Genomic DNA, 22,990 nt, shown 5'->3' with positions numbered 1-22,990 from the left:
AATTCACTATCAAGACATGCCACACACACCAGGTCATGTACTACCTTTCATATACACTGCACCGTGCCCACAGGGGTACCTTGGGCCTTCCTTAGGGGTTACTTGATATGTAAGAAAAGGGAAGATTAGTGCCTGGCAAGTGGGTACACTTGCCAAGTCGACATGGCACTACCAGACTGCACACAGGGTCTGCAATGGCAGGCCAGAGTTGAATTTAGAGGCTGCTTGTGTGGGTAGCACAATCCGTGCTGTAAGCCCACTAGCAGCATTTGATTTACAGGCCCTGGGCACACACAGTGCACTGTACTAGGGACTGACTAGTAAATCAAATCAGCCAATCATGGAAACACCAATCCATAATAACAATTTACAACAGGAGCACTTGCACTTTAACACTGAGCAGCAGTGAGAAAGTGCGCATAGACACTAAACCAGCAAAAACAGAGTCAAAACCGGGAGGTCAGAAAGCAAAAAGACCGAGGAAACACGCCAAAAGTTGCCAAACCTAAAAATAAGTACCAAGAACAGATAGATAGCGAGGTCTCCTCGCTGTTTTTTTAAAGTCTTTATTCAGGAGCTTCTGATTGAAAAAGACAATTCCGCGCAGCCAACGCGTTTCTCCCAGTTATGGGCTTCTTCAGGGCCAAAGCATTACATGCTCACTCCTAATACGTGGAGCGAAGTTTATTGTCCGCTTTGTTGTGATTCGTACGCGGCTTCAGTGCACCCTTTCTCCAAACATATTCCAATTATTGCACTGTGTTCTTCCATTTCTTGATGCAAGGACTAGTTTCTCCTTAGGCATACATCCATTTGTATAGAGCCGTGTTCGGCCATCAAAATTTCGTTCGCGCAAGTGTGGCATCTTCAAAATGTAAGTTCCTAGTAAATGGTACCATTGGTACCTAGGGCATGGGTACTAAAGAAAGTCCCTAAGGGCTGTTGCATGTATTAAGCTAACCTAAGGGACCTCATACAAATTGCATACAGACTGCCTTTGTAGGCTGCTTGACATGGTGCAAATCATGTGTGAAAACACAACATGGCACACTCATTGTGTGCCATGCCAAAGTCACTGCATATAATATATGTAAGTCACCCCAACAGCAGGCCTTGGTGCCCTAAGGCAGGGTGCATTATATTTTATGTAAGGCTTGAGCAGATACGCCCTTGTGATATTTAGTTCTATTACTAGATATTGCAAGTGAACAGGGAAGCCATCCTAAGGTATGTACTGGGCACTGGTAATTACGAGTCACCTAGCTACATAATGGCTTCACTGAAACCTATGGGGTTTGGTATCAAACACCTTGTCTTAATAAACCCATTCTACTTCCAGTGTAGGAGGGGCCCCCTGAAACCTACCAGTCTTCTAGACTGCTGGCGGACTGGTATCGTCCAGCCTGCCTCCACAGATGAGCTTCTGACACCCGTCGATGACAGCCAGTGCTCTCTGAGGTCAGGAAACAATGCCTGCTGCGGAGAAAGTATCGCCTTCTCCAGCAGTATGGCTAATATAACTGCATTTCAAGGCCGGAGGCTTATAAGCCTTTGGTAACGGAGCAAGTTCAAGCACCAAGGTTTGTTTGTGGTCACTCAGAACACCAATGCCACCAAAACGTACATGCACATCATTGGTTTTTGAAAGAGGCCAGCTCCAGACCGAGAGTGGCCCTGCTGTGCTTCTCTTCCCTCTTTTGCATGTGCACCAAGGATCGTGACTCACCAACCCGCCGGAAAAAAACACCTCTGCACCTGAGCTCCCCAGCCCTGGCTCAAGTAAGCCGACAGTGTCTCTATGGTCCAGAGAACCTCAAGAGCAGGGTCCCCCAGTAACCCCTTGCAGTCTTTTTATTACAGGTGCTTTTCCCATTAACTTTAGTGTGCAGCATTCTAAGATATCAACGCGTACAGCACCTTTGCACCCAGACACCCCAGGGCACGTAAACTTGAACTGTTGGCGTGTTCTTGCACCTTGATCTTTACTTACCTTAAGTCCAGAAGAACAGTCCTGTAAGTCGTCTGCAAGTGTACCTATGCAATGAATGTTTCTCTCATAGGATAGCATTACCACGTTCGAGGCTCATGCCTCAAATCGGACAGCTGTGATTGTCTTCTGTTGTTACTGTAAAAATTGAAAATGTCTAAAGTACCAATAATCTTGCTGTCTAAAATAATTTTAAAATCTGTGCTATTTTTCTTAATTGGTCTCGAGTTTCTTCTCGAGTGTGTGTCAAATGTATTAACTCTGTGTGTCCAACAAATGCTTAACACTACCCTCTGATAAGCATATACTGCTCGCCCAAACTTATTTGCAAGTTTATACCGCGCTAGAATCGACTCCCTAAGGAGTATCTCCGCGCCCTTTAGCATCATCAATATCAGGAACAGATATTAGCCGTGTGCATTATAACACTAAGATGATATCTTAGTCTTGGAAGAGGAAGGTCTTTAAATGTTTCCTAAAAGAAAGATGTTCTCTGTGCAATCTAATAGCTGTGGGGAGGCTGTTCCAGAGCGTGGGACCTGCCACGGATAGAGCTCTAGACCCTTGTCTTGCTTTCCTAGCTCTGGGAACACATAGCAAAGCCCGCTCACCAGATCTAAGGGAGCGAATGGGGACATATGGAATGAACTTGTTGGCCAAATAGGCCGGGCCTGTCCCCGTCAAGCATTTGTGTATAATGCAACATATTTTAAACTTCACCCTCTGTTTCACTGGCAACCAGTGAAGTTTGGTCAGCAAAGGTTTGGAGGGTGTTCGAGGGGGTGCGTTAAGTACAAGGCGGGCAGTAGTGTTCTGGACCACCTGTAGTCTTGAGATAACTCCTTCGTTGGCAGATAGTAACAAACCGTTACAATAATCTAGTCTGCTCAACACTAAAGCTTGCACCAAGGTCTTTCATGTGGCGTCTGGGAGTAAAGGAAACACCTTCCGGAGCAGCCCAATGATATGAAAGCATGAGTCCACCAATTGATTACTATGTTGTTTTAAGGAAAGCTCCTGGTCGAGCCTAACACACAGGTCTTTCACTACCAATTTAGGCTCAGGGACTGGCCCAAGATCTTGAGGCCACCAGTCCGGAGTCCACAGGAGTTTAGCCTCGCCAAATAGCATCATCTCCGTTTTAGCAACATTACATTGCAAATAGTTGGACGCCATACAATGTGCCACTGCTTTCATTCCCTGGGCAAAAGAGTTTCTAGTCTCCGTTGTGAGTGTTTTAAATGGAAAGAGGAGTTGGGTGTCATCTGCGTAAGACACCGGGATGAACCCATGGGATCTCATGATGTTAGCCAAGGGGGCAACATAGATGTTAAAAAGCGTTGTGCTTAAGCAAGAGCCCTGTGGCACCCCTTTAGAGATCCTCAGCTCCTCTGACCGAAATGTACCCAAGATGACACTTTGGGTACGGTCTGTTAGGAAACTCCTCAGCCAGGCCAGCGCCTTGCCTCCCAGGCCACTATTAGCTAGCCTGGAAGTCAAGATATTATGCGACACGGTGTCAAACGCCGCAGACAGATCCAGCAGCACCAGTACAACGGAATAACCCTTGTCCTGGAGCATATGTAGATCGTCTGCGACGGACAGCAAGGTGGTCTCAGTGCTGTGTCTGGGCCTAAACCCTGACTGGGAAGGATCCAGTCTCCCTGCTTTTTCGATATACGTCGATAGGTGGCAATTTACGAACTTCTCTATTAGTTTACCCAGAAAGGGAAGAAGAGAGATCGGTCTCAAATTAGGCAGTTCTGTCCAGGAGATGGCATTGTTTTTCCTTAGGGGTCTTACCAGAGCCCGTTTCCAGTCTGGGGGAACTACCCCTGTACTCAGGGACAGATTAACTAGTTGCAGAATTCTCGGGCCTAATTCGTTGGCTAATGTGGGCATGATGCGTGCAGGGATGGTATCCAAAGGACTCCCACTCTTTATTTGCGTAATTAATGCAGTTACCTCATCTATTGATATGGAAGGGAATTCAGTGAGGCACAGAGTGGAGTGGGAATGGGCTTCAACAGTCAGTGGAGAGATGTTATCTGTTAGTGCGGATTTGTCGGAATACATTATTTTATCATAGATCCCTTCTATCTTCTTCGTAAAAAATAGTGAGATCTTGTCGCAAAGTTCTTGGGATGTTAGTTCTGCCGTTTCACAGGCTGCTGGCTTAGTGAAAGTTTGTAGGATTTGATATAACATTTTCGAGTTTTTACCAGCTGCAGATAATTGTGTTGCAATATGGTTTTTACGTGCAGTCCGAATAGCCTTGTGATATGTCTTAAGAGCGATCTTATGATATTCCATATCTTCAACCCTCCGCGATGATCTCCAAATCTTTTCTAGTTTTCTAGTCTTTAACTTGAGGGATCTTAGTTCATCAGAGAACCAGACCTCTTGCTTATGTGCTACACGGGGTTTGAACACTCTTAAAGGAATAGTAGCGTTTATAGCCTTGGCGACCGCTTCCTCAAACATTTTTAATTCGATTGTGATATCATCTATCGGGCTCTTAGTTGTGGGTTCCTTGTATTTATCCCTGAAATTCTCCAAGGTAAGTTTATGCCAGGGTCTCCTTGTGCTGGCTAGCGCAGTCTGTCCAGCCCGAGGCTTATGATTAGCAAAAGTATAGAATTTAAGAATGAAGTGGTCCGTCCAGTCCACTTGAGTAGGAGGCATACATTTAATCAAGGGCGAATTGGACATGACTAAATCCAGAGTATGGCCGGCTTGATGGGTAGGGCCATAATTGCACTTTTTGAATCCCAATAGGTCTAAGTCCGCAAGCAAAGTATTTACCTCCGGACAATTACCCTGTTCACTGTGGACATTAAAATCCCCTACAAGAAGAAAATCCGATTTCTCTTGTACATGAGGGGCTAAAGCCTCAATAAGAAGAACGGAAAAGTTCTCACATGGGCCCGGGGGGCGGTACACCACAGCTCCCTTCCTGTGTTCCTTAGATGTTAGATTGATTTTAAAGATCATTAATTCTATCTGAGGTGTACAAAGTTCTTCGATGATAGTAACGTTCATTTCTTGTTTAAATAATATAGCTACCCCCCCCCCCCCCCTGTTTTATTTGGGCGATCCAGCCTGGTTATTTTGTATCCTGTCGGTATGCCGAGGGTTATGGCCGGAACTGAATGAGGTTTGAGCCATGTTTCGGTTAGGAAATATAAATCTGGTTCTTCCGATGATATAAGGTCCCATACCTCGGTGGAGTGTTTGACTAATGAACGAATGTTGCATAACAAATGCTTGCTCCCCAATGATGAATTGGCCATAGGGTTATTTGTCGATGTGATATGTTGTGCTTGTCCCGCCAAATCCGGGGGGCACTCCCGACATTGTCCACGTTCAGTGAAATCATAAAATTGCACATGACATCCCCGACAGGCAAACGGACCCTCAAGGTTGGTTCCCACCTCATGTGTGCATACCCTAGGTACATAAGAGGCAATCTCTATTAATACCTGTGAGGTGTATGTTATCCTGCAGCTGGGAGGTTTCTCTGTGCTGGATGGATGGTCCTCCATGACCCCTGCCCCTCGCCCCGATCAGTCGCGGACGGGCGCAGACCGGCTGGTCTTTGGCTCGTCTTAGGCGCAGGAGTAGGCGGCACACTGCGCGCAAACGCTGCGCGCTAGAGTCGACGAGTGGCTAAATAGCCCTCAGGTGTGGAGAAGCTAGAGCGCTAACCGCTCGCCTTCCTGTGTGGGCCTGTCACTGCCCCGCCCTCCGCACCCGTGATTGGCTACTGGGTCGGACCGGGCGTGCAGGCACAGTTCGAACTCTAGAGCGATACTAGAGCACCTAAGCCCTCAATGAGTGCGAGTATGCAATTTTGTACAGCGTGACACTAAATGTATAACTTCATATGGTCCCTACAGCGAACTGAGATTTACAAAAGGTGAGACAATATTTTTAAAAACTTTTCATCTAAACAAGTTCAATAAAAGAAATGCACACAGCAATGATTTTGAACCATAATCAATAATGACGCCAAGCGGGATCGGGATTAGCTGCCACCGTCGTCCCTACCGACACTACCATAAAAAAAGCATTTGAGACTATTAATGTAAACCCTGTAAAACAAGGGTAATCTGGGCTTTCTACATTGTGTACCTCATTTTGGTGCACTGCATAAAAAGCCAGTTTCCTACACCTACTGCTTCTAAGCACTATTTTTGCATTTAATCTTTAAAAAGTAATATCTTGACTTCTACTAATTGGATTTTTGTCGTTTTGGTCTTGATTTATTTGTGAAATCATAAATTCTTTTTCTAAACTGGTGTGGAGACGTTTTGTGGTGTTTTCACTGTTACTGTTTGTTTTGTAGCCCAAATACTTTACACATTGCCTCTTAAGTTAAGCCTGCACGCTCTGTGTCAAGCTACCAGAGGGCGAGCACAGGTTAATTTATGGTGTGTATCTGACTTACCCTGACTGGGATTGTGGTTCCTGCTTGGACAGGGTGCGTACCTCTGCCAACCAGAAACCCAAGGCCTCATTTATGTAGTTTTGGCGTAGGTCAGCGCAGTAAGTCATGAGTCAACGAAAACTTTAAAGCAATTTGCAAAGCTAAATTATCCCACAGAGATACTTTTTAATGGAATGTGAGAACCAAAATGTGCAAAGTCTAAAATATAGGCATTTTCCCTTATTGTTCTCTCTCCATGTTGCCTCAAGTGTATATGTCGGTTAAAAAAAAGACAAATTACATTTACAGAGGCAAAATAGAAAATGGTAATATCCATTAAAGGGGCTGATAATGAAAAGAGATAATAAACAAGAGTACAGATTACTATCTGTGTTTTGTTTGTCTATAGAAAGACAAGCCAAGCACAACGAGAATATGCAAGTCCCGTATTTAAAAAAAATAACGTAAAGATATACTATATATTTCTTAAGTTTTTAATTTTTTTTATGTGATATGTTACGTTTACTGTAGGTTTTTGTTTATCGTGGAAAATGCTATCCTAATGAGCTTTAATAATGAGAGTGAACGCGATTATTCAGTGTTAAACTTTACATTTTTCACTCAGTGTCAGTGGTAAAAGATCTCAATAATGTTACATTCTGTCATTGATAGAGATCATGCAGTTGGAATCCTCTGGATTTTTTCGCCAGCCGACAGGATTTTGAGCAATAATGTTCCATTTGAAACGCAGTAACCATAATGAATACTTTTGGAGTGATACAAAATATATGAAGTATAAAACGGAATTCATCGCAGACGGAATTACAGACGCTTTATATGGTTGAGAAGGGCGCCATCTAGTGGCGAGGATGAATGTTTCTAATAAAATCTGTAGGACACACAAGACAAGCTAAACGTGAGATGCCATGGATCGTACAATCTGCCAATATTGTCCAAACAACAATGCATATTGTGATCATGTTTCCTCCACTTTGAGCACAAGAAAATGTAACTATATTTTTTTCAAGAGTGCACGCCTGAGTTCTAATGAGCTAAATTAATTACATTGTTTACTCTTACGACAAACCCAAACTGGCAGGTATGCTATATTTAAATGTGAATCTACTATGCCCCATTACTCTGGGACAAGCAGAGGAGTGCAGAAACACACAGAAGGGTTTTTTTATAGCTGCCCTAATTGAAGAAAGCTGCACTGATATTTTTGTACATTAATATCTGTAAATAAACTACAGACTTGAGTCAGGCAATTATGTTTATTCAGACATTCTTTTTTTATTCATTTGCACAACAAAACAGATCATAATAAATATTCAATAAATACTTTCAAACGATAAATCAAGATAAAACCGACACATGAACAATCCAATTCATTTAAGCTCTACATAAAAATGTCACTTATAAAATCAATTCCTCACTAACACTTCCTTCACAGAGAATATAAATCTCGCAAATGCCCTTTACATCAGAATACCTCATATCCAGTAAAAGGGAGGCTGTTCGTCTCCTATCCCTGACATCATATTTCCTTAAGATGGGTCTCAATAATGTTATGTTATGTTATATAGGTTTATAAAGCACACTGTTACCCAAGGGTGTCCTGGCGCTAGGCACTATCTACCTCGTACCCTCTGCCCCTGAGCCTAGACTGAGACTAAACTGAGAACAACCAGGTCTTCAGATCTTTCCTAAACGAAAGGAGCTCCGTAGCAATCCTTAGGTATAACGGAAGGTCGTTCCAGGCATTGGAGGCTCTTAGGACAAAGCTCTTTCCACCCCAGTTAGCCTTTTCAGCTAATAATGATTTCTGTTGCTCTAAAAACCACGCGCAATCTAATAAAATGTGAATAAGATCGCATTTTGTTTTCATGCCACACTTACAAATATTATTCCCTTCTAAGTAGAACCTCTTAGCAGTCGAATGTAAAACGGGGTTTACCGCACATATGAATGAGTGCCAATCTTACGGATTAATTAGGTAGATATTCTAGATATGGGAATGTTTCTTCTTTCATCTAGCATGTTCCCAAAGGGCATACAGATTCTCTTATCTTCCAAATAGCTCACATCATCTTCCCTTGCCATTTTTTTTGTGTTAACATTTGAAGATCACCTTTACTGATTCTTAATGTTTGTTGCACATTATATATTATTGCTAATCTACTACATATATTGTCAAACCTTTCAAGAATAGAAATTGCCCATTTTCATTCACTGTTCAGAATCTCCCTTGGACATAAGGTTGAAGTTTTGAGGAGTCATCCTGCTCTATTTGTTTCCTGAATTTAATCACCTCAGAATCAGCTAGGTAGCTACAAGTCGCTAGGCCTGTCTCCATCCTCATGGTCTGGCTCCTAGAGGAGGATGGCAAGGACAGAAGTCGTTTTAGACATCTACCCTCCCAGTGGTGTATCCACTTAGGCACAGCTCCTCAACTCCATACTGAAATTGGAGCCCGACCATTGCTTGCTAGGCTGCCAAAACAGCCTGTCTTAAGGAAGGCCCTACATGCGCTTTACCAAATTTCTTAAAACCACTTAGAGTTGAAATGGCTTTTACTTGCAATGCTTTAATATGGTCCTTCCATAATAACTTTTCCACAAACCACATCTCAAAATATTTGTATCGGTTATCATCCTCTATTTCTGCATTATCAATGAACCACTTAAACTTTGCGTTCTTTTTCCACAAAAGGCAACAGTTTGGTTTTATTAAAATTTACTATAATCTTTTTCGTTTTACCATAATTTGAAAAAACATCTAGTTTTCTCTGCAAGCCTATTTCAGTCAGGTCCATGATGACCAAGTCAACTGCATAGAGGAGACAGCTTATATGGGTGACATTCATCTTAGGGCTGACGCCATTTGGCATTCCTAGTATTTTGGGTAGATATGCTAAAAATAGTGAAAATTACAGTGAGGCCAGAACACAACCATGTCTAAGGCCATTCTTAATAGGTATTCTCTGTGAAAGTAACCCTTTGATGTCTATTTCCATTTGTCAAAGCAAATACAACAAGATGATGGACGGAGCACTGAAACTTTTCAGACACTCACCCCCAGTCACAGATCTGGGTTGAATCTATCATCGTTCTTTAGCTCACTTCGCCACCCCAGTTCAGACCCAGCTATATGCAAATCAGTCTTGACCTTGTGCCTCATGGGAACAGTCCAGCCCGTACTACCAAGCCATGTCTTCCCTGGACCGGAAACAAGCATACTAGGACCAGTTTTGGGGTGTCACCCCTCTTCAGCCAGGATAGCTTGATTCCATTGGCACAGTGAGCCCGGGACCCATGTCTAGGTATACCCGGCGCACTTAAGTCGAGAAAGCAAAAGACACACAATTGATGGACGGAATGCAGAACAAATCAAAACATTCACCCCAGTCAAGAGATCTGGGTTAAATCCATCATTCTTTTGCTCACCATGCCACCCCAGTTTAGACCTGGCCATATGCAAATCAGTCATGACCCTGTGCCTCATGGGAACAGTCCAGTCTGAACTGCCAAGCCAGGTCCTCCCTGGACCGGAAACAAGCATCCTAGGACCGGTTTTGGGGTTTCACACCTCTTCAGCCAGGATAACTTGATTCCAGTGGCACAGTGAGCCCGGGACCCACGTCTGGGCATACCGGGCGCACTTACAGCGAGAAAGCAAAAGACACACAATTGATGGACGGAATGCAGAACAAATCAAAACATTCACCCCCAGTCAAGAGCAGAAAGTGGCAGATAGACACTGGGACTCATTCAAAAACCTGACTGTGCACACAAGTTTAACTTTAGCATTTACAAGAGAAAAATATAATTCCTTATTCACAGAATTAAGACTGGCAGAATTTCTAAATTCAGAAATTTAGGGTTAGTGGCCACGTTTTTGTTGCTTAACTGGTATATATGGAGTGTATGCGCAGTGTACACCCTACCTTAGTGGAGGAAGGCTACTGCCTCAGCCAGCTTGCCAGGTTACCGACGGCTGAGTTGACTGGTTTTATAGCATTGGGGCGCATGCCTTCACCCCATTGTGAAAGAGCTTTTCATACCCCATAACTAGGCTTACTGACTACCATTTTGAAAGATGTGATAGGCTGTGAACCTTATTTGGTGAATGCTGAGCTTGTGTGTTACACGGCAAGTGTAGATGTGTGCTGTGTGGGCAATGTCCACCAGAGGAACTGATGACTAGCACAAAATGGAAACTTCGCTCCATGCTGCTTTCATTGAAGCAACATCCCTTATAGCAGATTCTCCATGCAAAGCTCTGCAGCCGGTGTTAAACTATTTAGTAAATACATATTTATATCTTCACAAACAAGAGTTCCACTACAAAATCAAGGAAAGACCAAAACTCTTTTGTCTGCTAGGGCAGCCCTGTCCCTTGATCCGACCATTAATTTATAGTCTAATCCTGCTGGGGATGTTTTGTCCAGTGCATTTCCTGTAGAGCATCCCTGTGGTCATCGGTGGATTCCCCCTTTTCTCTCCAGTGAGAGGTGTCTCCAGTGAGAGCTGTCTTAAAATTGAAAAGACGACCCCTGTAAGGAAGTCTGAACTTTTTCTCCTTGAAAACACATTCTTTTGACAAACTGTCATTTAGCCTTAGTTCTCCAGCGTGGAAATAACAAATAATGCATACTGTGCTGGTTGCCCAGAGTTCCAATTTTGAACATGACACATTTTGTCACTCTTTGGCTACCCTCCAGCTACCCTCTGACCTGGGTTAGAAGCTTGGCCACACCAGCAAAGAGAACCATTTGAACATGGCGTGGTGCCCATTCCTCTGAAGGTAAAGGGTGTGGTTTAAAAATTGAAGGAATACTCTGCTTGGTGACACTGCTCTGTTCCTTAAAAGTGTAAGAGGGCAGCAAGTGTTCTCTTCTTCCCACTGTGGACGTTTTCCTTTCTGCAGTTGCATTTTCCTATGAAGATCTTGTCTGCTCATCTTTCTTCTTTTACATCAGGGGTCTTATATAGCCCGTGGTCTGGGAGGAGCCTAAGCGTCGGTCGTGGGGCTAGTAAACCCCCTCAGTCAGGAAGGCTTTGTTCTACAGAATTCAGTTTCCATATAGATAAGGACAGCTGCAGTGATTCTCAGACCCGGTGTATGGTGAGAGGCATCTCCCTGTTCCGTCTGTCCAGCATCGGTGGGTCTGCGATTGCAGCTGCTCGGCAGGATGTTCTGCAGGTACTGCGGAACATGGGGTGAAGATGGTGGCTGGAAGAATGCAAAAGCATGAAGGATGTTTTTGTGTTTCTTTCAGCAGGTACACTTTCCTGTAACAGCCTTTTCTGGTAGTTCCCCATCCAATATATGGTCAGACTTCCTGTGACATCATTTCTCGTCTACATACACAAGGAGGCTTGCGCTTGAGGAGGATGCGTTGCAACACAGTTGTTCCCTGATTTTCCATCGGGTTCATTACCCACTCAGTTACTTTCTTGCCCCTGATCTTTGAGTCTCTTTTTCTACGGCAGGATTCCTTTGATATTCTCTCTTCTACAGGATTATATTCTGTACTCTTTGTCAGCCCTGATTACAGGTTGCTTCTTGTGCCGTGCTTTTCAACCTCAACATCAACTACTAACAGGAAATTCCGAAGCTGCTAAGAAGATTTCTACTACCTTTTGTGGTTTTACCTCTTTTCTGAGACTCTCTTAATGAGGCAAGTGAACCTTTCAAATATATGTTACTGTGTAGGGTGGCTTTGGATACTGGGAGGAATTGCCCTTTTCTCATGAAATCAAGAAGGATATTAGAGAGAATTTCATTGCATCCAGTTCTTGACTACATTTCACCAACATCTTCCCATGCCGCAAACTGGGAAATGCAAGGCTATTATAACCTACTACTGACTGTAGTGTGTCAAAGGATGGGTGACACAGCCTTTTGATGCGAATTGCAGTAGGGTTTGTTCTTGAGTTGACATGCATTGCAGTATTGCAGTAATTCACATGATAGAGAAAATACAATACATTTAGGAGTGCCCTTAGTAAAATAAACATGTTTAAGAGGGGAGCTCTTCTTTTTTGGCTGTCTATTTCTTGAAAAATCTCGGCTATATGGCTCTATACCCTAAGACAGGACACAAAGTAGACCATCACTTCTGCCCATACAGCTTCATGTATGATCTGTCTTTTGAAGGGGAGTAATTTGCAAGAAGAAGACTTATGCATTTCCATTGTAATGAATGGACGGTTCAAAGTCCATGCATTGCAATGGAATAATTCAAAAGGCACACTGGATTAAATGCTCCACCAACAAACTTGAACATCACTGTGCAAAACCAAATGTTATATAATGCAGGAAGAAAGGCCACGTTAGAGCTGTTAAGCATAATTAAAAAGCAGCATCCTTTTATATTTACACTTTCAGAAGTTTAAAGGAATATCAGGACTCTGTTTACCTTTATTAAAATGGGGTTTTATATTGCAGACTGGGACAGACTGTCCATGTCAGCCTGAAGAATGATGGTCAAAGGGATTCCAGGAATTGATACAGAAGAACTGTTGACCCTTACATTATACCTGATCAATGGGTACAACTGTATACATCACTTTATGACCATTTAGTTGCTTGAAAAAAATGCAAGCAATGGTTTCACTCACCATCAATCCCCATTTGCCTATCTACAATTCACAATGGGGGAGGTTTTCTTTATGTTGCAGGCTCAGACATCACATAAAAAGTAGGGCCCATACATGGCTAATTGAACATTTAACATGTTGCCCTCTGTGTGGGGTTCTTGATCGAACAAATGTCTGCAATGTCATTGCACTGACCTTCCTGTAGATCTGTGGTGGTGCACTTTTCTGAAAAATGAGACAGGCAGAGCACAACTGGTTACAGACAAGTCCCACTTATCAGTTTCTTATCTGTTACAATGTTTGCAATAGTGGGCTGAATAAAATAGCATTCTGTCTGACATGGGTCTGGTGTTTCCTAAGGTTTTTACACTAAGCAGTAAAATAACTTCTTTGATCCAATCGACACATGGGGTAAGATGAGGGTGCGTGTACACTCCAGGTTTTTTCTTGATCCTGCTTTTTGCAGGTTATTGGGTGCTCCTTTCCTGCACCCTACTGATCTACAATCTTTGGTGGAATCCTTTATCTCATTTATGAAGAATGATACCCAAGTCTAAAATTATATTCTTGACAGGAAGATTACTGTTGTAGGCAAGGAACTAGAAAGAGTAAAATGTCACACATAAGTCTTAAATTCTCCCACAGGACACTTTATTCTGGAATGCTCATTAAAACATACTTAATGTGTGCATGTCCCAGGCTAACTGGCCCATTACGGGTATTGGCATTCACTTTGAGCAAACACTGATTGACCGAATGCCTATAAAGTACAGGCATTAAAACCTAAGAATAGTGGCTTTTGGAGATATGCAGGGCCCTCAGTTATACCATTGTTCTAGGTCACTCCTTAGGGTCTTCATCTTTACATCAGTACATGTCATCCATAGATCATATATCCGAAAGCGAATGCCCGTTACTTCAGTAGATAACTATCTGACAACTCTCCTCTCACTCCATGACACTAGAAACGGAGTCAAACCTATGGGCATATTTACAATATTTTGGCGCAGGGCAGTGCAGCAAGCCTTCTAGCTGTGCTGCCCTATGTCAAAAGAAAAGGGCACAAATGCACCGTATCTACAAGATAACGGCGGATTCCTGTCCTTTCTGCCAGTGCCAGTGCATAAACTACAGCCTTGCGCCAACGCAAGCACCCTTGCACCATGGTGCATGTGTGTCGGTGTTGTTGGCATGATTGTTTTGAGCACAAAAACAATCAAAGAAGGCATGTTCCTCGTCCTATGTAAGAGGAAAAAATGAGGAGAAATGTAAACACTTCTCTTTGTTACGCCTGCTTTGGGAAGGCATCTGTTTTGGCGATGCCCCAGATTTACATTATGTTGTAAATCTGGGGCAGAGTCAAAAAGTATGGGCGTTGTGTGTGAACAGCCACAGCAACACCCATGGAACACCCCTTGCATGCAGAGTAAGGCATTGCCTTACTCCATATTTACAAGGCCATGAAAAGCCACGCAGGGTGGCTTTTCATGGCTGCTCCGGATGCATAAAAGTGCTGCAGGGGCATTGTAAATATGCCCTCAGATAAGCAGATCTACTGTTAAGGCATACTTACCATTTAAGTACACACTTGTGTCTGAACTGTATCTCACTATGGTTAAAAATGTGCAAGCTTGCCATTCACTAACTTTCCTTAGGTTAAAACGTCTCCCACTAAGCACAGCTGGCTTAATCGGAAAAGAAGTGCCACTGATGGCACCTTGGCAATGTCCACTGCAATAATGTTTCCTTCCAAACAGAAATGCAGTTCCTTTTGTTTTGCTCTTTCTATAAGGACTTTAGAAGAAAAAGCAGGAATGGGAAATAACATCATCGACCATGAGACGCTGGGTCCTTTACTGGCAGTTTTTCCTGAATCCGCAGAGAAAACGGCTGACATTTCAACCTGCTCTGAGCAGGCAGAAAGTGTGAGCGGGAGGGCTGAATGAGGCGATGTGAGGGGTCGGGCCATTATCTGCTCCTCCCATGCTGCTGCGGGGGTCAGGAGAGAGCCCGGCGTGGTGCTACGCGTAGTATTTGCAGCATCGAACAGGTCTGGTGTCTCAGGGCCTGAAATGATCGGGTCTGAAATTTACAGACCTGATCATTTCAGACCTGGAGTGACTCATAATTGATGGGTGTCAGAATTTCACCCGAAGATATCTCTTCAGGTGAGATTTTGCAGGTGATATTCAGAGCCACAAAATAGGCTTTGCGTCAGTCCATTGCTTACGTCTGGGTGGCTTGCTTGTCCATTCCAAATCCTGCTTCTGATGTTATGGCTTTTCTCCCTTGTAATGCATTTGTGCCACCCTAAGACAATTGCATGCAGCAGAAAGTTATTTCTGCTGCGTATAAATTATCTTTTGTGGTTTGGTGAAAAGTATATTATTATTATTATTATTTAAACTTGCTATCGTGCACAACTCAATCCCAGAGGATCATCTCGGTGCTGGGGACATAACCTTTGAGACTTGCTTCTAAGACTTCTCAGCCCGATATGCTCACCATATTTTGAGTCCAGAGTCTACCACCTTGTGCAGATATTGCTGTATAAAACTAGACTTGACGGGGTTCGTGATGACTTGTGCTGCTCACGTTCTAACCTATGAGTACCTTTCATCCATAGTATGACAAATGTAGTGCTGAGAAATGGCCCGATCACAGAATGGGGCACAGAGCAAAGTTTTGTTCTGATGCTGCTTCCTGCAAATTACAGACCTATATCCTTAAGTCTGTATGCCAGCTCTATGGGAATCTCTACTTTCGGTTTGTAGCAGTTGATACCAGAGGTGTCTCTCTTTATATATGTCCAGGCAGAACTTGGTAGGGGACTGGAAATATGGAACATAGATTTAAGCTGCACACAACTGTTCTGAAAAATGTATCCTAACTGACATTTACAGGCACTCAGATGGCCATGTATAATAGTGCAGGTCAGGAAAAGATGTAGAAGGGAGAATAGAGAGGTTTGTTTGAGGCTACACAAGAAAGAATTTGTGGTAAATATGGCCAGGTTTGTTTGGGTAAGGAGGGGAACAGACGTTTCCCCCGTCAGAACTCTTTTCACAAAAGATGTCAGACAGAACTATGTCCTAACCCTACCTTATTTTTAAATTGTATAAAGATGTCATTTGAAGTCTTATATTTCCTTTAAGTTAGAGTTCCCAGATTAAACTCAAAAGTGCACTCATCCACTTTTTTGACAATTAAATGGTCTATCTTGAAGAAGACAGGAAGAAGAATATAGATTTGTTCTATGTGTAACGTGACAAGAATTCTGGATTCAATACAGAAAGACTAAAGTGTTGGTTGTGGATAGAATAATGCACAGTTCTCAAACCTTTACAACAATCGTAGTCACACCAAACAAGCTATATGTCTGAGGCCTTTTGATAATATAAACTGTTTTAGCGTTGTAAAGCCAAGACAACTGACTATTCTCCATCAAACTACAACTGAAACTTGGTGAACCTAAATTATGGTGGAGTGTCACACAAGCAGCCTCAGATGTATAGGTTAGCCAAAAGGGGAGATAAAACAACTATCAGTCACCCCACCACATAATTATATAGAACTGGTTCCAGGATAACTGTGGGCAGCCAGTATGTTACACCCACTACTAAGGAGTTTGCTCAATGAAACTGAGGATGAAGGCTCTCAACAAGCTCTAGAAACTAATGCAATAGCACTATGTTAACAAGATACCTGGAGTATGCTGTCAAATAGGCCTGGTTGTGAAATTCCGCTTGCAGACTTTTTCCCACTCCACGTAGCGCACTGAGTTCCGAAAAAGTCCGCTCCGCGTAGCAGAGGTTTATTTTTCCTCGCTCGCGCTCGGCAATGTTAACTTGATGAGTGCAAGCAAGGAAAATCTTACTCCAGACCACCTCCCAGCGAGATTTCTCAGTGCGGGCAGTCGCGGATGGCCACTACCACCCGCGTTGAGAAATCTTCCTTCGCGTTGAGGAAGCTGGAGCTCGAGTAGAATTTCTGAATGGTATAAAGATGTCATTTGAAGTCTTATATTTCCTTTAAGTTAGAGGTCCCAGATTAAACTCAAAAGTGCACTCATCCGCTTTTTTGACAATTAAATGGTCTATCTTGAAGAAGACAGGAAGAAGAATATAGATTTGTTCTAGGTTTACCTTGACTAGAATTCTTGATTCAATACAGAAAGACTAAAGTGTTGCTTGTGGATAGAATAATGCACAGTTCTCAAACCTTTACAACAATTGTAGTCACAAAGAACAAGCTATATGTCTGAGGCTGAGATCTTTTGATAATATAAATTGTTTTAACGAGGTAAAGCCAAGAAAACAGACTAATCTCCACCAAACTACAACTGAAACTTGGTGTACCTAAATTATGGTGGAGTGTCACACAAGCAGCCTCAGATGTATAGGTTAGCCAAAAGGGGAGATAAAACACCTATCCTTCACCCCTTCGTGAACCACATTAATATGTAGAACTGATTCCAGGATAAAAGCTCTTGAAACTGATTGCAATAGTACTATATTACCAAGATATCTGGAGTATACTGTTAAATAGGCCTGGGTGTGAAATTCCGCTTGTAGAGTTTTTCCCACTCCACGTAGCGCACTGAGTTCCGGGAAACTTTGCTCCGCGTAGCAGAGGTTTATTTTTCCTTACTCCCCAATGTTAAGTTGATGAGTGCGAGCGAGGAAAATCTTACTCCAGACCACCTCTTAGCGAGATTTCTCAACGCAGACAGTTGCGGATGGCCACAACCGCTTACAGTGAAAAACCTTCTGTTCGCGTTGAGGAAGCTGCAGCTCAAGTAAAAAATCTACTTGATCAGCAGAAAAAAGCAGCGCCCTCATGCACATGGTGCCGTTCACACTGATTTTCCAGCAAGGGACAAACACCCGGTGCTAAAAATGTATGCGAACAGTGCAACCTAAATCACTCCGCCGCTTGAAGAACTCCACATAGTGCGGCAGAGTTTTTACGTGGAACTCTGTGAACTCCGCCCAGGCCTACTAGTAAACCAGGCAGTCAATAATGTGCAATGACACAATTGTAACATTTGGACGAGACAATAATTATCTTTGTGGGCACTACAGAGAGAAGAGACTCAAACAGTATTGTAAAATTACACTATAAGAAATATCAGGCACACCCTTGCATACGTAACTATAGAATTGTTTGGAGTAGCAAAGTTCAATGGACTTTAATGTGCAGAAAGGTATTTATGATTTGATAAAAGAAACGTAATAAAGAGTGTGAAATATAAGAGGATGCTAAAGAGATGTCACTGTAACTGATCTTCTCTTATATTTAAAGGAAACTGGGAACTTATACACATTTTACATTTAGACGCTGATGGAAATAATGTATGTGATTTTCTGTAATGTCCCAGAATATTTTAGTATGGATGAAATTTTATGATTCTGGTGTTCTTTATATTTTTTACTTAAAGACGGGAAGAGTGAATAACAAGAATGTGTTTAAGAAAAAATGACTAATGTAGTGTATTTCAGAGATAATTTTATCTGTGTTTTTACCACATTTTTTCTCTAAATAAACTATGAAACTGAACTAAACTGAAACAGCATGATTTCTCACAGGGCTGAGATAGCTGCCCACAGAACACAATGTTTTTACCTGGATAGTGCTTCCAGACCCACCACCCCCATCCCAGAGCATATGCAATTAATTACCTTTTCTGAAAAGCATATGACCGAAGCCACCATGTGTTTCTTGGGACCTTGCCTTCATCGCATCAAATGTGGCTCTTTCTGCTACAAGCCGGATTTGTTCTTCAGTTACAGAAAGACTAAAAAATTCAGCTATTTTCTGGACTCCTCCAGCAAGGTTCTAGAAATAAGAAGACACAGAACATATTATTATTTCATTGACAAAGTCAGTAAGGCAGGGCAAAAAAAAAATCTAAACCATAAGTATGCCTTTTTCTTATGAAAGATTCCACTTTACAACCATTTGCTAAAAAAGTATAACTGGTAAATAATTTGGGGTGGTGGATTAGTTGTAGCATTAATGTCATGAACAAACAAATGTGTGAAAATAAAGTTATCAAGAGCTGGACCCGTATGTGGAATCAATGTTCAGTGAATGTTTTATTAGTATCGTATGGTATGTGAATTTCGTTAAGAAAATCCATACTTTAGGGTGTGATGGCCTGTGTTGTGTTTATGAGAGCACAGCTGATGTTCTTGGTGTCATGGCATGTTGAAAGTGTTTGGTTGGTTTACAGTTGTGGATGGAACTCCAGACACAGCTACGAGCAAATTCTTTAAGAGGCAGGTGTGAGAGTGGTACCCCCAGAAAAGGCTCACATACAGATTAAGGGTCCTATGGACACATTTGGGCTTCTCGGAGGAGGAGCCACAGTCTTAGAGCTAACCAAAAACACTTAATACATAGATGGGATCCATATATACACCTTCAGGAGAGAATGCATCCAAACAAATCACATTTTCTGTGTGCGATATTCCCCCCCCACCCACCCCCGTGCGAAGCCTTTTTTGGCTATTTGGGGTAGTTCGCGCTTAGGCCCCTGTAACGTTTTGACCACATAAGGTATCCACGCCAAATTTACGTCCTTATCTTCCAGCATCATGGGAATTTTAAAGGTACCCAGGGTTTGTGGATTTACCTGGAAGGGACCCAGAAATTAGCCAAAATACAACTACATTTTGTGTTCTGGGGGAAAAATGGGAAAACAGGGCTACAGATGAAAGCGGCTGTTTTTTTCCCTTCAAATGGTATCAACAAAGGGTTTGTGGTGTTGAAATCACCATGTTTCCAGATTTCAGGGACAAGCACACTTTTGTCAGAAAACCAAAAACTTTTACACAGTTTTCGCATTTTACTGGGACATAGTCTATTTTTGCTATTGTTTGTGCTTTCAACCTCTTTCCATTTAATGGTAAAAATGGATACGAAAGGAATGATGGATCCTGGAAAGCTAAACATTTCTGAAATATAGACAACATTCTTAATTCAGCAAGGGGTCATTTGTGTAGATCCTTCAATTTTCTTATAGGAACTAACAGTTGAAAATAGGAAAAATTGAAAATCAGCTAAAGAAAACAGCCATTTGTGCTAACGTTTTCACCTGTAACTTCTTCTAAGTATGACAGATTTTTTAAAGCAATATACCATTACATCCTCTGAACCCTTCTAGTTATGGGGATATATAGGACTTTGTAGGTTCACTCAGAACCCGAGAAACCCAGAGCCAATAACTGAGCACCGTCTTGAAATGATTTTTTATTGTGTACCAGATATATAGCAATTCATTTGGGGAAATATAAACAGGGAAAAATCGGTATGAAAGACACCTATGTATTTCTGAAATGGGAACAAAATATAGAGTTTAGAAACAGTAGCTATTTGCACATCTCCGAAATTGTGGGTACCCATACCAGCATGTAAATTATAGGACATTTTTCAATGTGACTTCTCTTTTACACATTGTCTTACATTTGGAAGGCAGAAATGCATTGAAAGTTAATAGGTAATAACAGTTGCTCTACAATCCTGTGTTCCCCTAAGTCTCCCGATAAAAATGGTACCTCACTTGTGTGGGTATGTGTAGTGCCCGCAACAGGAAATGACCCAAATGCAACGTGGACACACCACATTTTCACAGTGAAAACTGACCCTTTTTTTGCAAAGTGCCTAGCTGTAGATTTTGAACCCTAGCACTGCCGGCACCTAGGGAAACCTAGCAAATCTATACATTTTTTAAAACTAGACACCCAGGGGAATCCAGGATGGGGTGACTAGTCTGGCTCTCACCAGGTTCTGTTACCCAGAATCCCTTGCAAACCTCAAACTTTGTAAAAAAAAAAAACCCACATTTTCCTCACAAGTTCTGGAATCTGCGTGGATCCACAAAATTCCACCTACCCCGCATTCCCCAAAATCTTCAGAGAAAAATGGTACTTCACTTGTGTGGGTAGGCCTAGTGCCCGCAACAGGAAACGGCCCAAAATGCAACGTGGACACACCACATTTTCACAGTGAAAACTGACCCTTTTTTTGCAAAGTGCCTAGCTGTTGATTTTGAACCCTAGCTCTGCCGGCACCTAGGGAAACCTAGCAAACCTATGCATTTTTTAAAACTAGATACCCCCGGGAATCCAGGATGGGGTGACTTGTCTGGCTCTCACCAGCTTCTGTTACCCAGATTCCCTTGCAAACCTCAAACTTTGTAAAAAAAACACATTTTCCTCACATTTCTGTTACAGAAAGTTCGGAAATCTGCGTGGATCCACAAAATTTCTATCGCACAGCATTCCCCCAGGTGTCCCGATAAAAATGGTACCTCAGTCGCATGGGTGGGTCAAGTACCCGCGACAGGCAAGGTCTCAAAACGTATTAAGGAGACATCAAAATTACCTATCACAAAACAACCTGGTTTTGCAAGGGGGTCATCTGAGTTTTTGGCCCCGGGCTCGGCGGCCATTTTGAGAAACCTACCAAATCCACACATTTCTGAAAACTAGACACCCGGGGGAGTCCAGCGAGGTATGGTTTGCATGGGCCCCCCAACGTTTACATACCCAGAATCCCCTGCAAACCTCAAATTTATCTGAATAAATCACTTTTCTCTCAAATTTCTGTGTGAGAAAGTTGTGGGATCACTGTGCTGACACAAATTTCCTACCACCCAGTGTTCCCCCAGGTCTGCTGATAAAAACTGTACCTCACTCACGTGGGTGGGTCAAGTACCCGCGACAGGCAATGATCCAAAACGAATTGAGGCGAAATGAAAATTACCTATCACAAAACAACCTGGTTTTGCAAGAGGGTCACCTGGATTTTTGGCCCTGGGCCCGGTGGCCATCTTGGGAAACTACCAAACCCACACATTTCTGAAAGCTAGACACCAGGGGGAATGTAGCGAGGTATGGCTTGCGTGGATCCCCCAATGTTTTCTTACACAGAATCCCCTGCAAACCTCAAATTTAGCTGAAAAAAACACATTTTCACATTTTTTTGTGTGGTATCACCGTGCCGGCACAAATGTTCTACCCCACAGAATCCTTTAGTCTCCTGAGCAAAATGATACATCACTTGTGTGATTTTGCAATGCAGAAATGGCAATAAACGTATTTTTTTTTAAATGTAGCGCTTCGAATTCTCGGTGCTATACCCTTAATCCCTATGTTTTTGGCTCTTCCCAGTCACAGGCACACAAGTGAGGTATCATTTTACTCTGGAGACTGAGGGGTAGGACATTTGCACCGGCACAACATGAAAGTGAGACAACCCCTGATAGTGGGGAAGAGGAGTATAACAGGGAGTTTACTAAAGAAGAGGATGGTGGGAACAGTGACAGCCAGGCTCCCACCATCCACTCAAGGCACCATTCCACATCTGAGAGGGAGAGGAGCACTACTTAAGAGATGGGGCCATTGAGGCTTGAGGCCCATGTTAGCTTCCTAGACTGGGAGGAAAGGAGAAGCCCTTGGAGGACAGAAGACTGGCCCTTGAGGAGAAAAGGATAACGATTGGCTTGACGTCCCAAGGACATGGTGGCAGAAATAAACACACAGAGGTAATTGCATGGGGTGCCTATGATCCCATTTTGCCCATGGGTATTGTTTCTAAATATGTTGAGGAGGATGACGTTGACAAATGGCTAGCATACTATGAGGGGTTCAAAGGATGAGGAAAGTGGGTGCCCAGCACTAAGGGTCCTTGTTGTGGAAACCTGTTTCATTGGTAGGGATAGGCAAGCTTAAACCTTGAAGATGAGGTGCTGAGTCCTATTCACACATGAAAGAGGCGCTCATTGAGCTCTTTAGTCTCAGTCTTGAAGAGTACAGACACATTTTAGGAACACATACAAGGGGGCAACACAGACATGGATAGACTTCTGTAAAGTCACTGGGAGGTTGATCAAGGGTAACAGAGTGAACACTTATGAAGGGTTCTAGAATTTAATAGTGAAGCAGCACATACTAAACTAACTGT

General features: G+C 42.7%; 1 protein-coding gene across 1 annotated transcript in view; it reads right to left on the bottom strand.

The window, feature by feature from the left end:
* Positions 1 to 22,990, bottom strand: part of SULT6B1 (sulfotransferase family 6B member 1) — a 126,977-nt gene that overhangs the window by 5,753 nt on the left and 98,234 nt on the right. Inside the window, exon 6 of the mRNA XM_085640805.1 lies at positions 18,703 to 18,859. Coding sequence (XP_085496931.1) covers positions 18,703 to 18,859 — 157 coding nt within the window. The remainder of the gene's footprint in view (positions 1 to 18,702; positions 18,860 to 22,990) is intronic.

The sequence above is a fragment of the Triturus cristatus genome, chromosome 2_1 (assembly GCF_964204655.1).
Source record: "Triturus cristatus chromosome 2_1, aTriCri1.1, whole genome shotgun sequence".
Taxonomy (NCBI): domain Eukaryota; kingdom Metazoa; phylum Chordata; class Amphibia; order Caudata; family Salamandridae; genus Triturus; species Triturus cristatus.
Note: the sequence above shows the minus strand (reverse complement) of the source record. Positions and strands in the feature narration are given on the sequence as shown.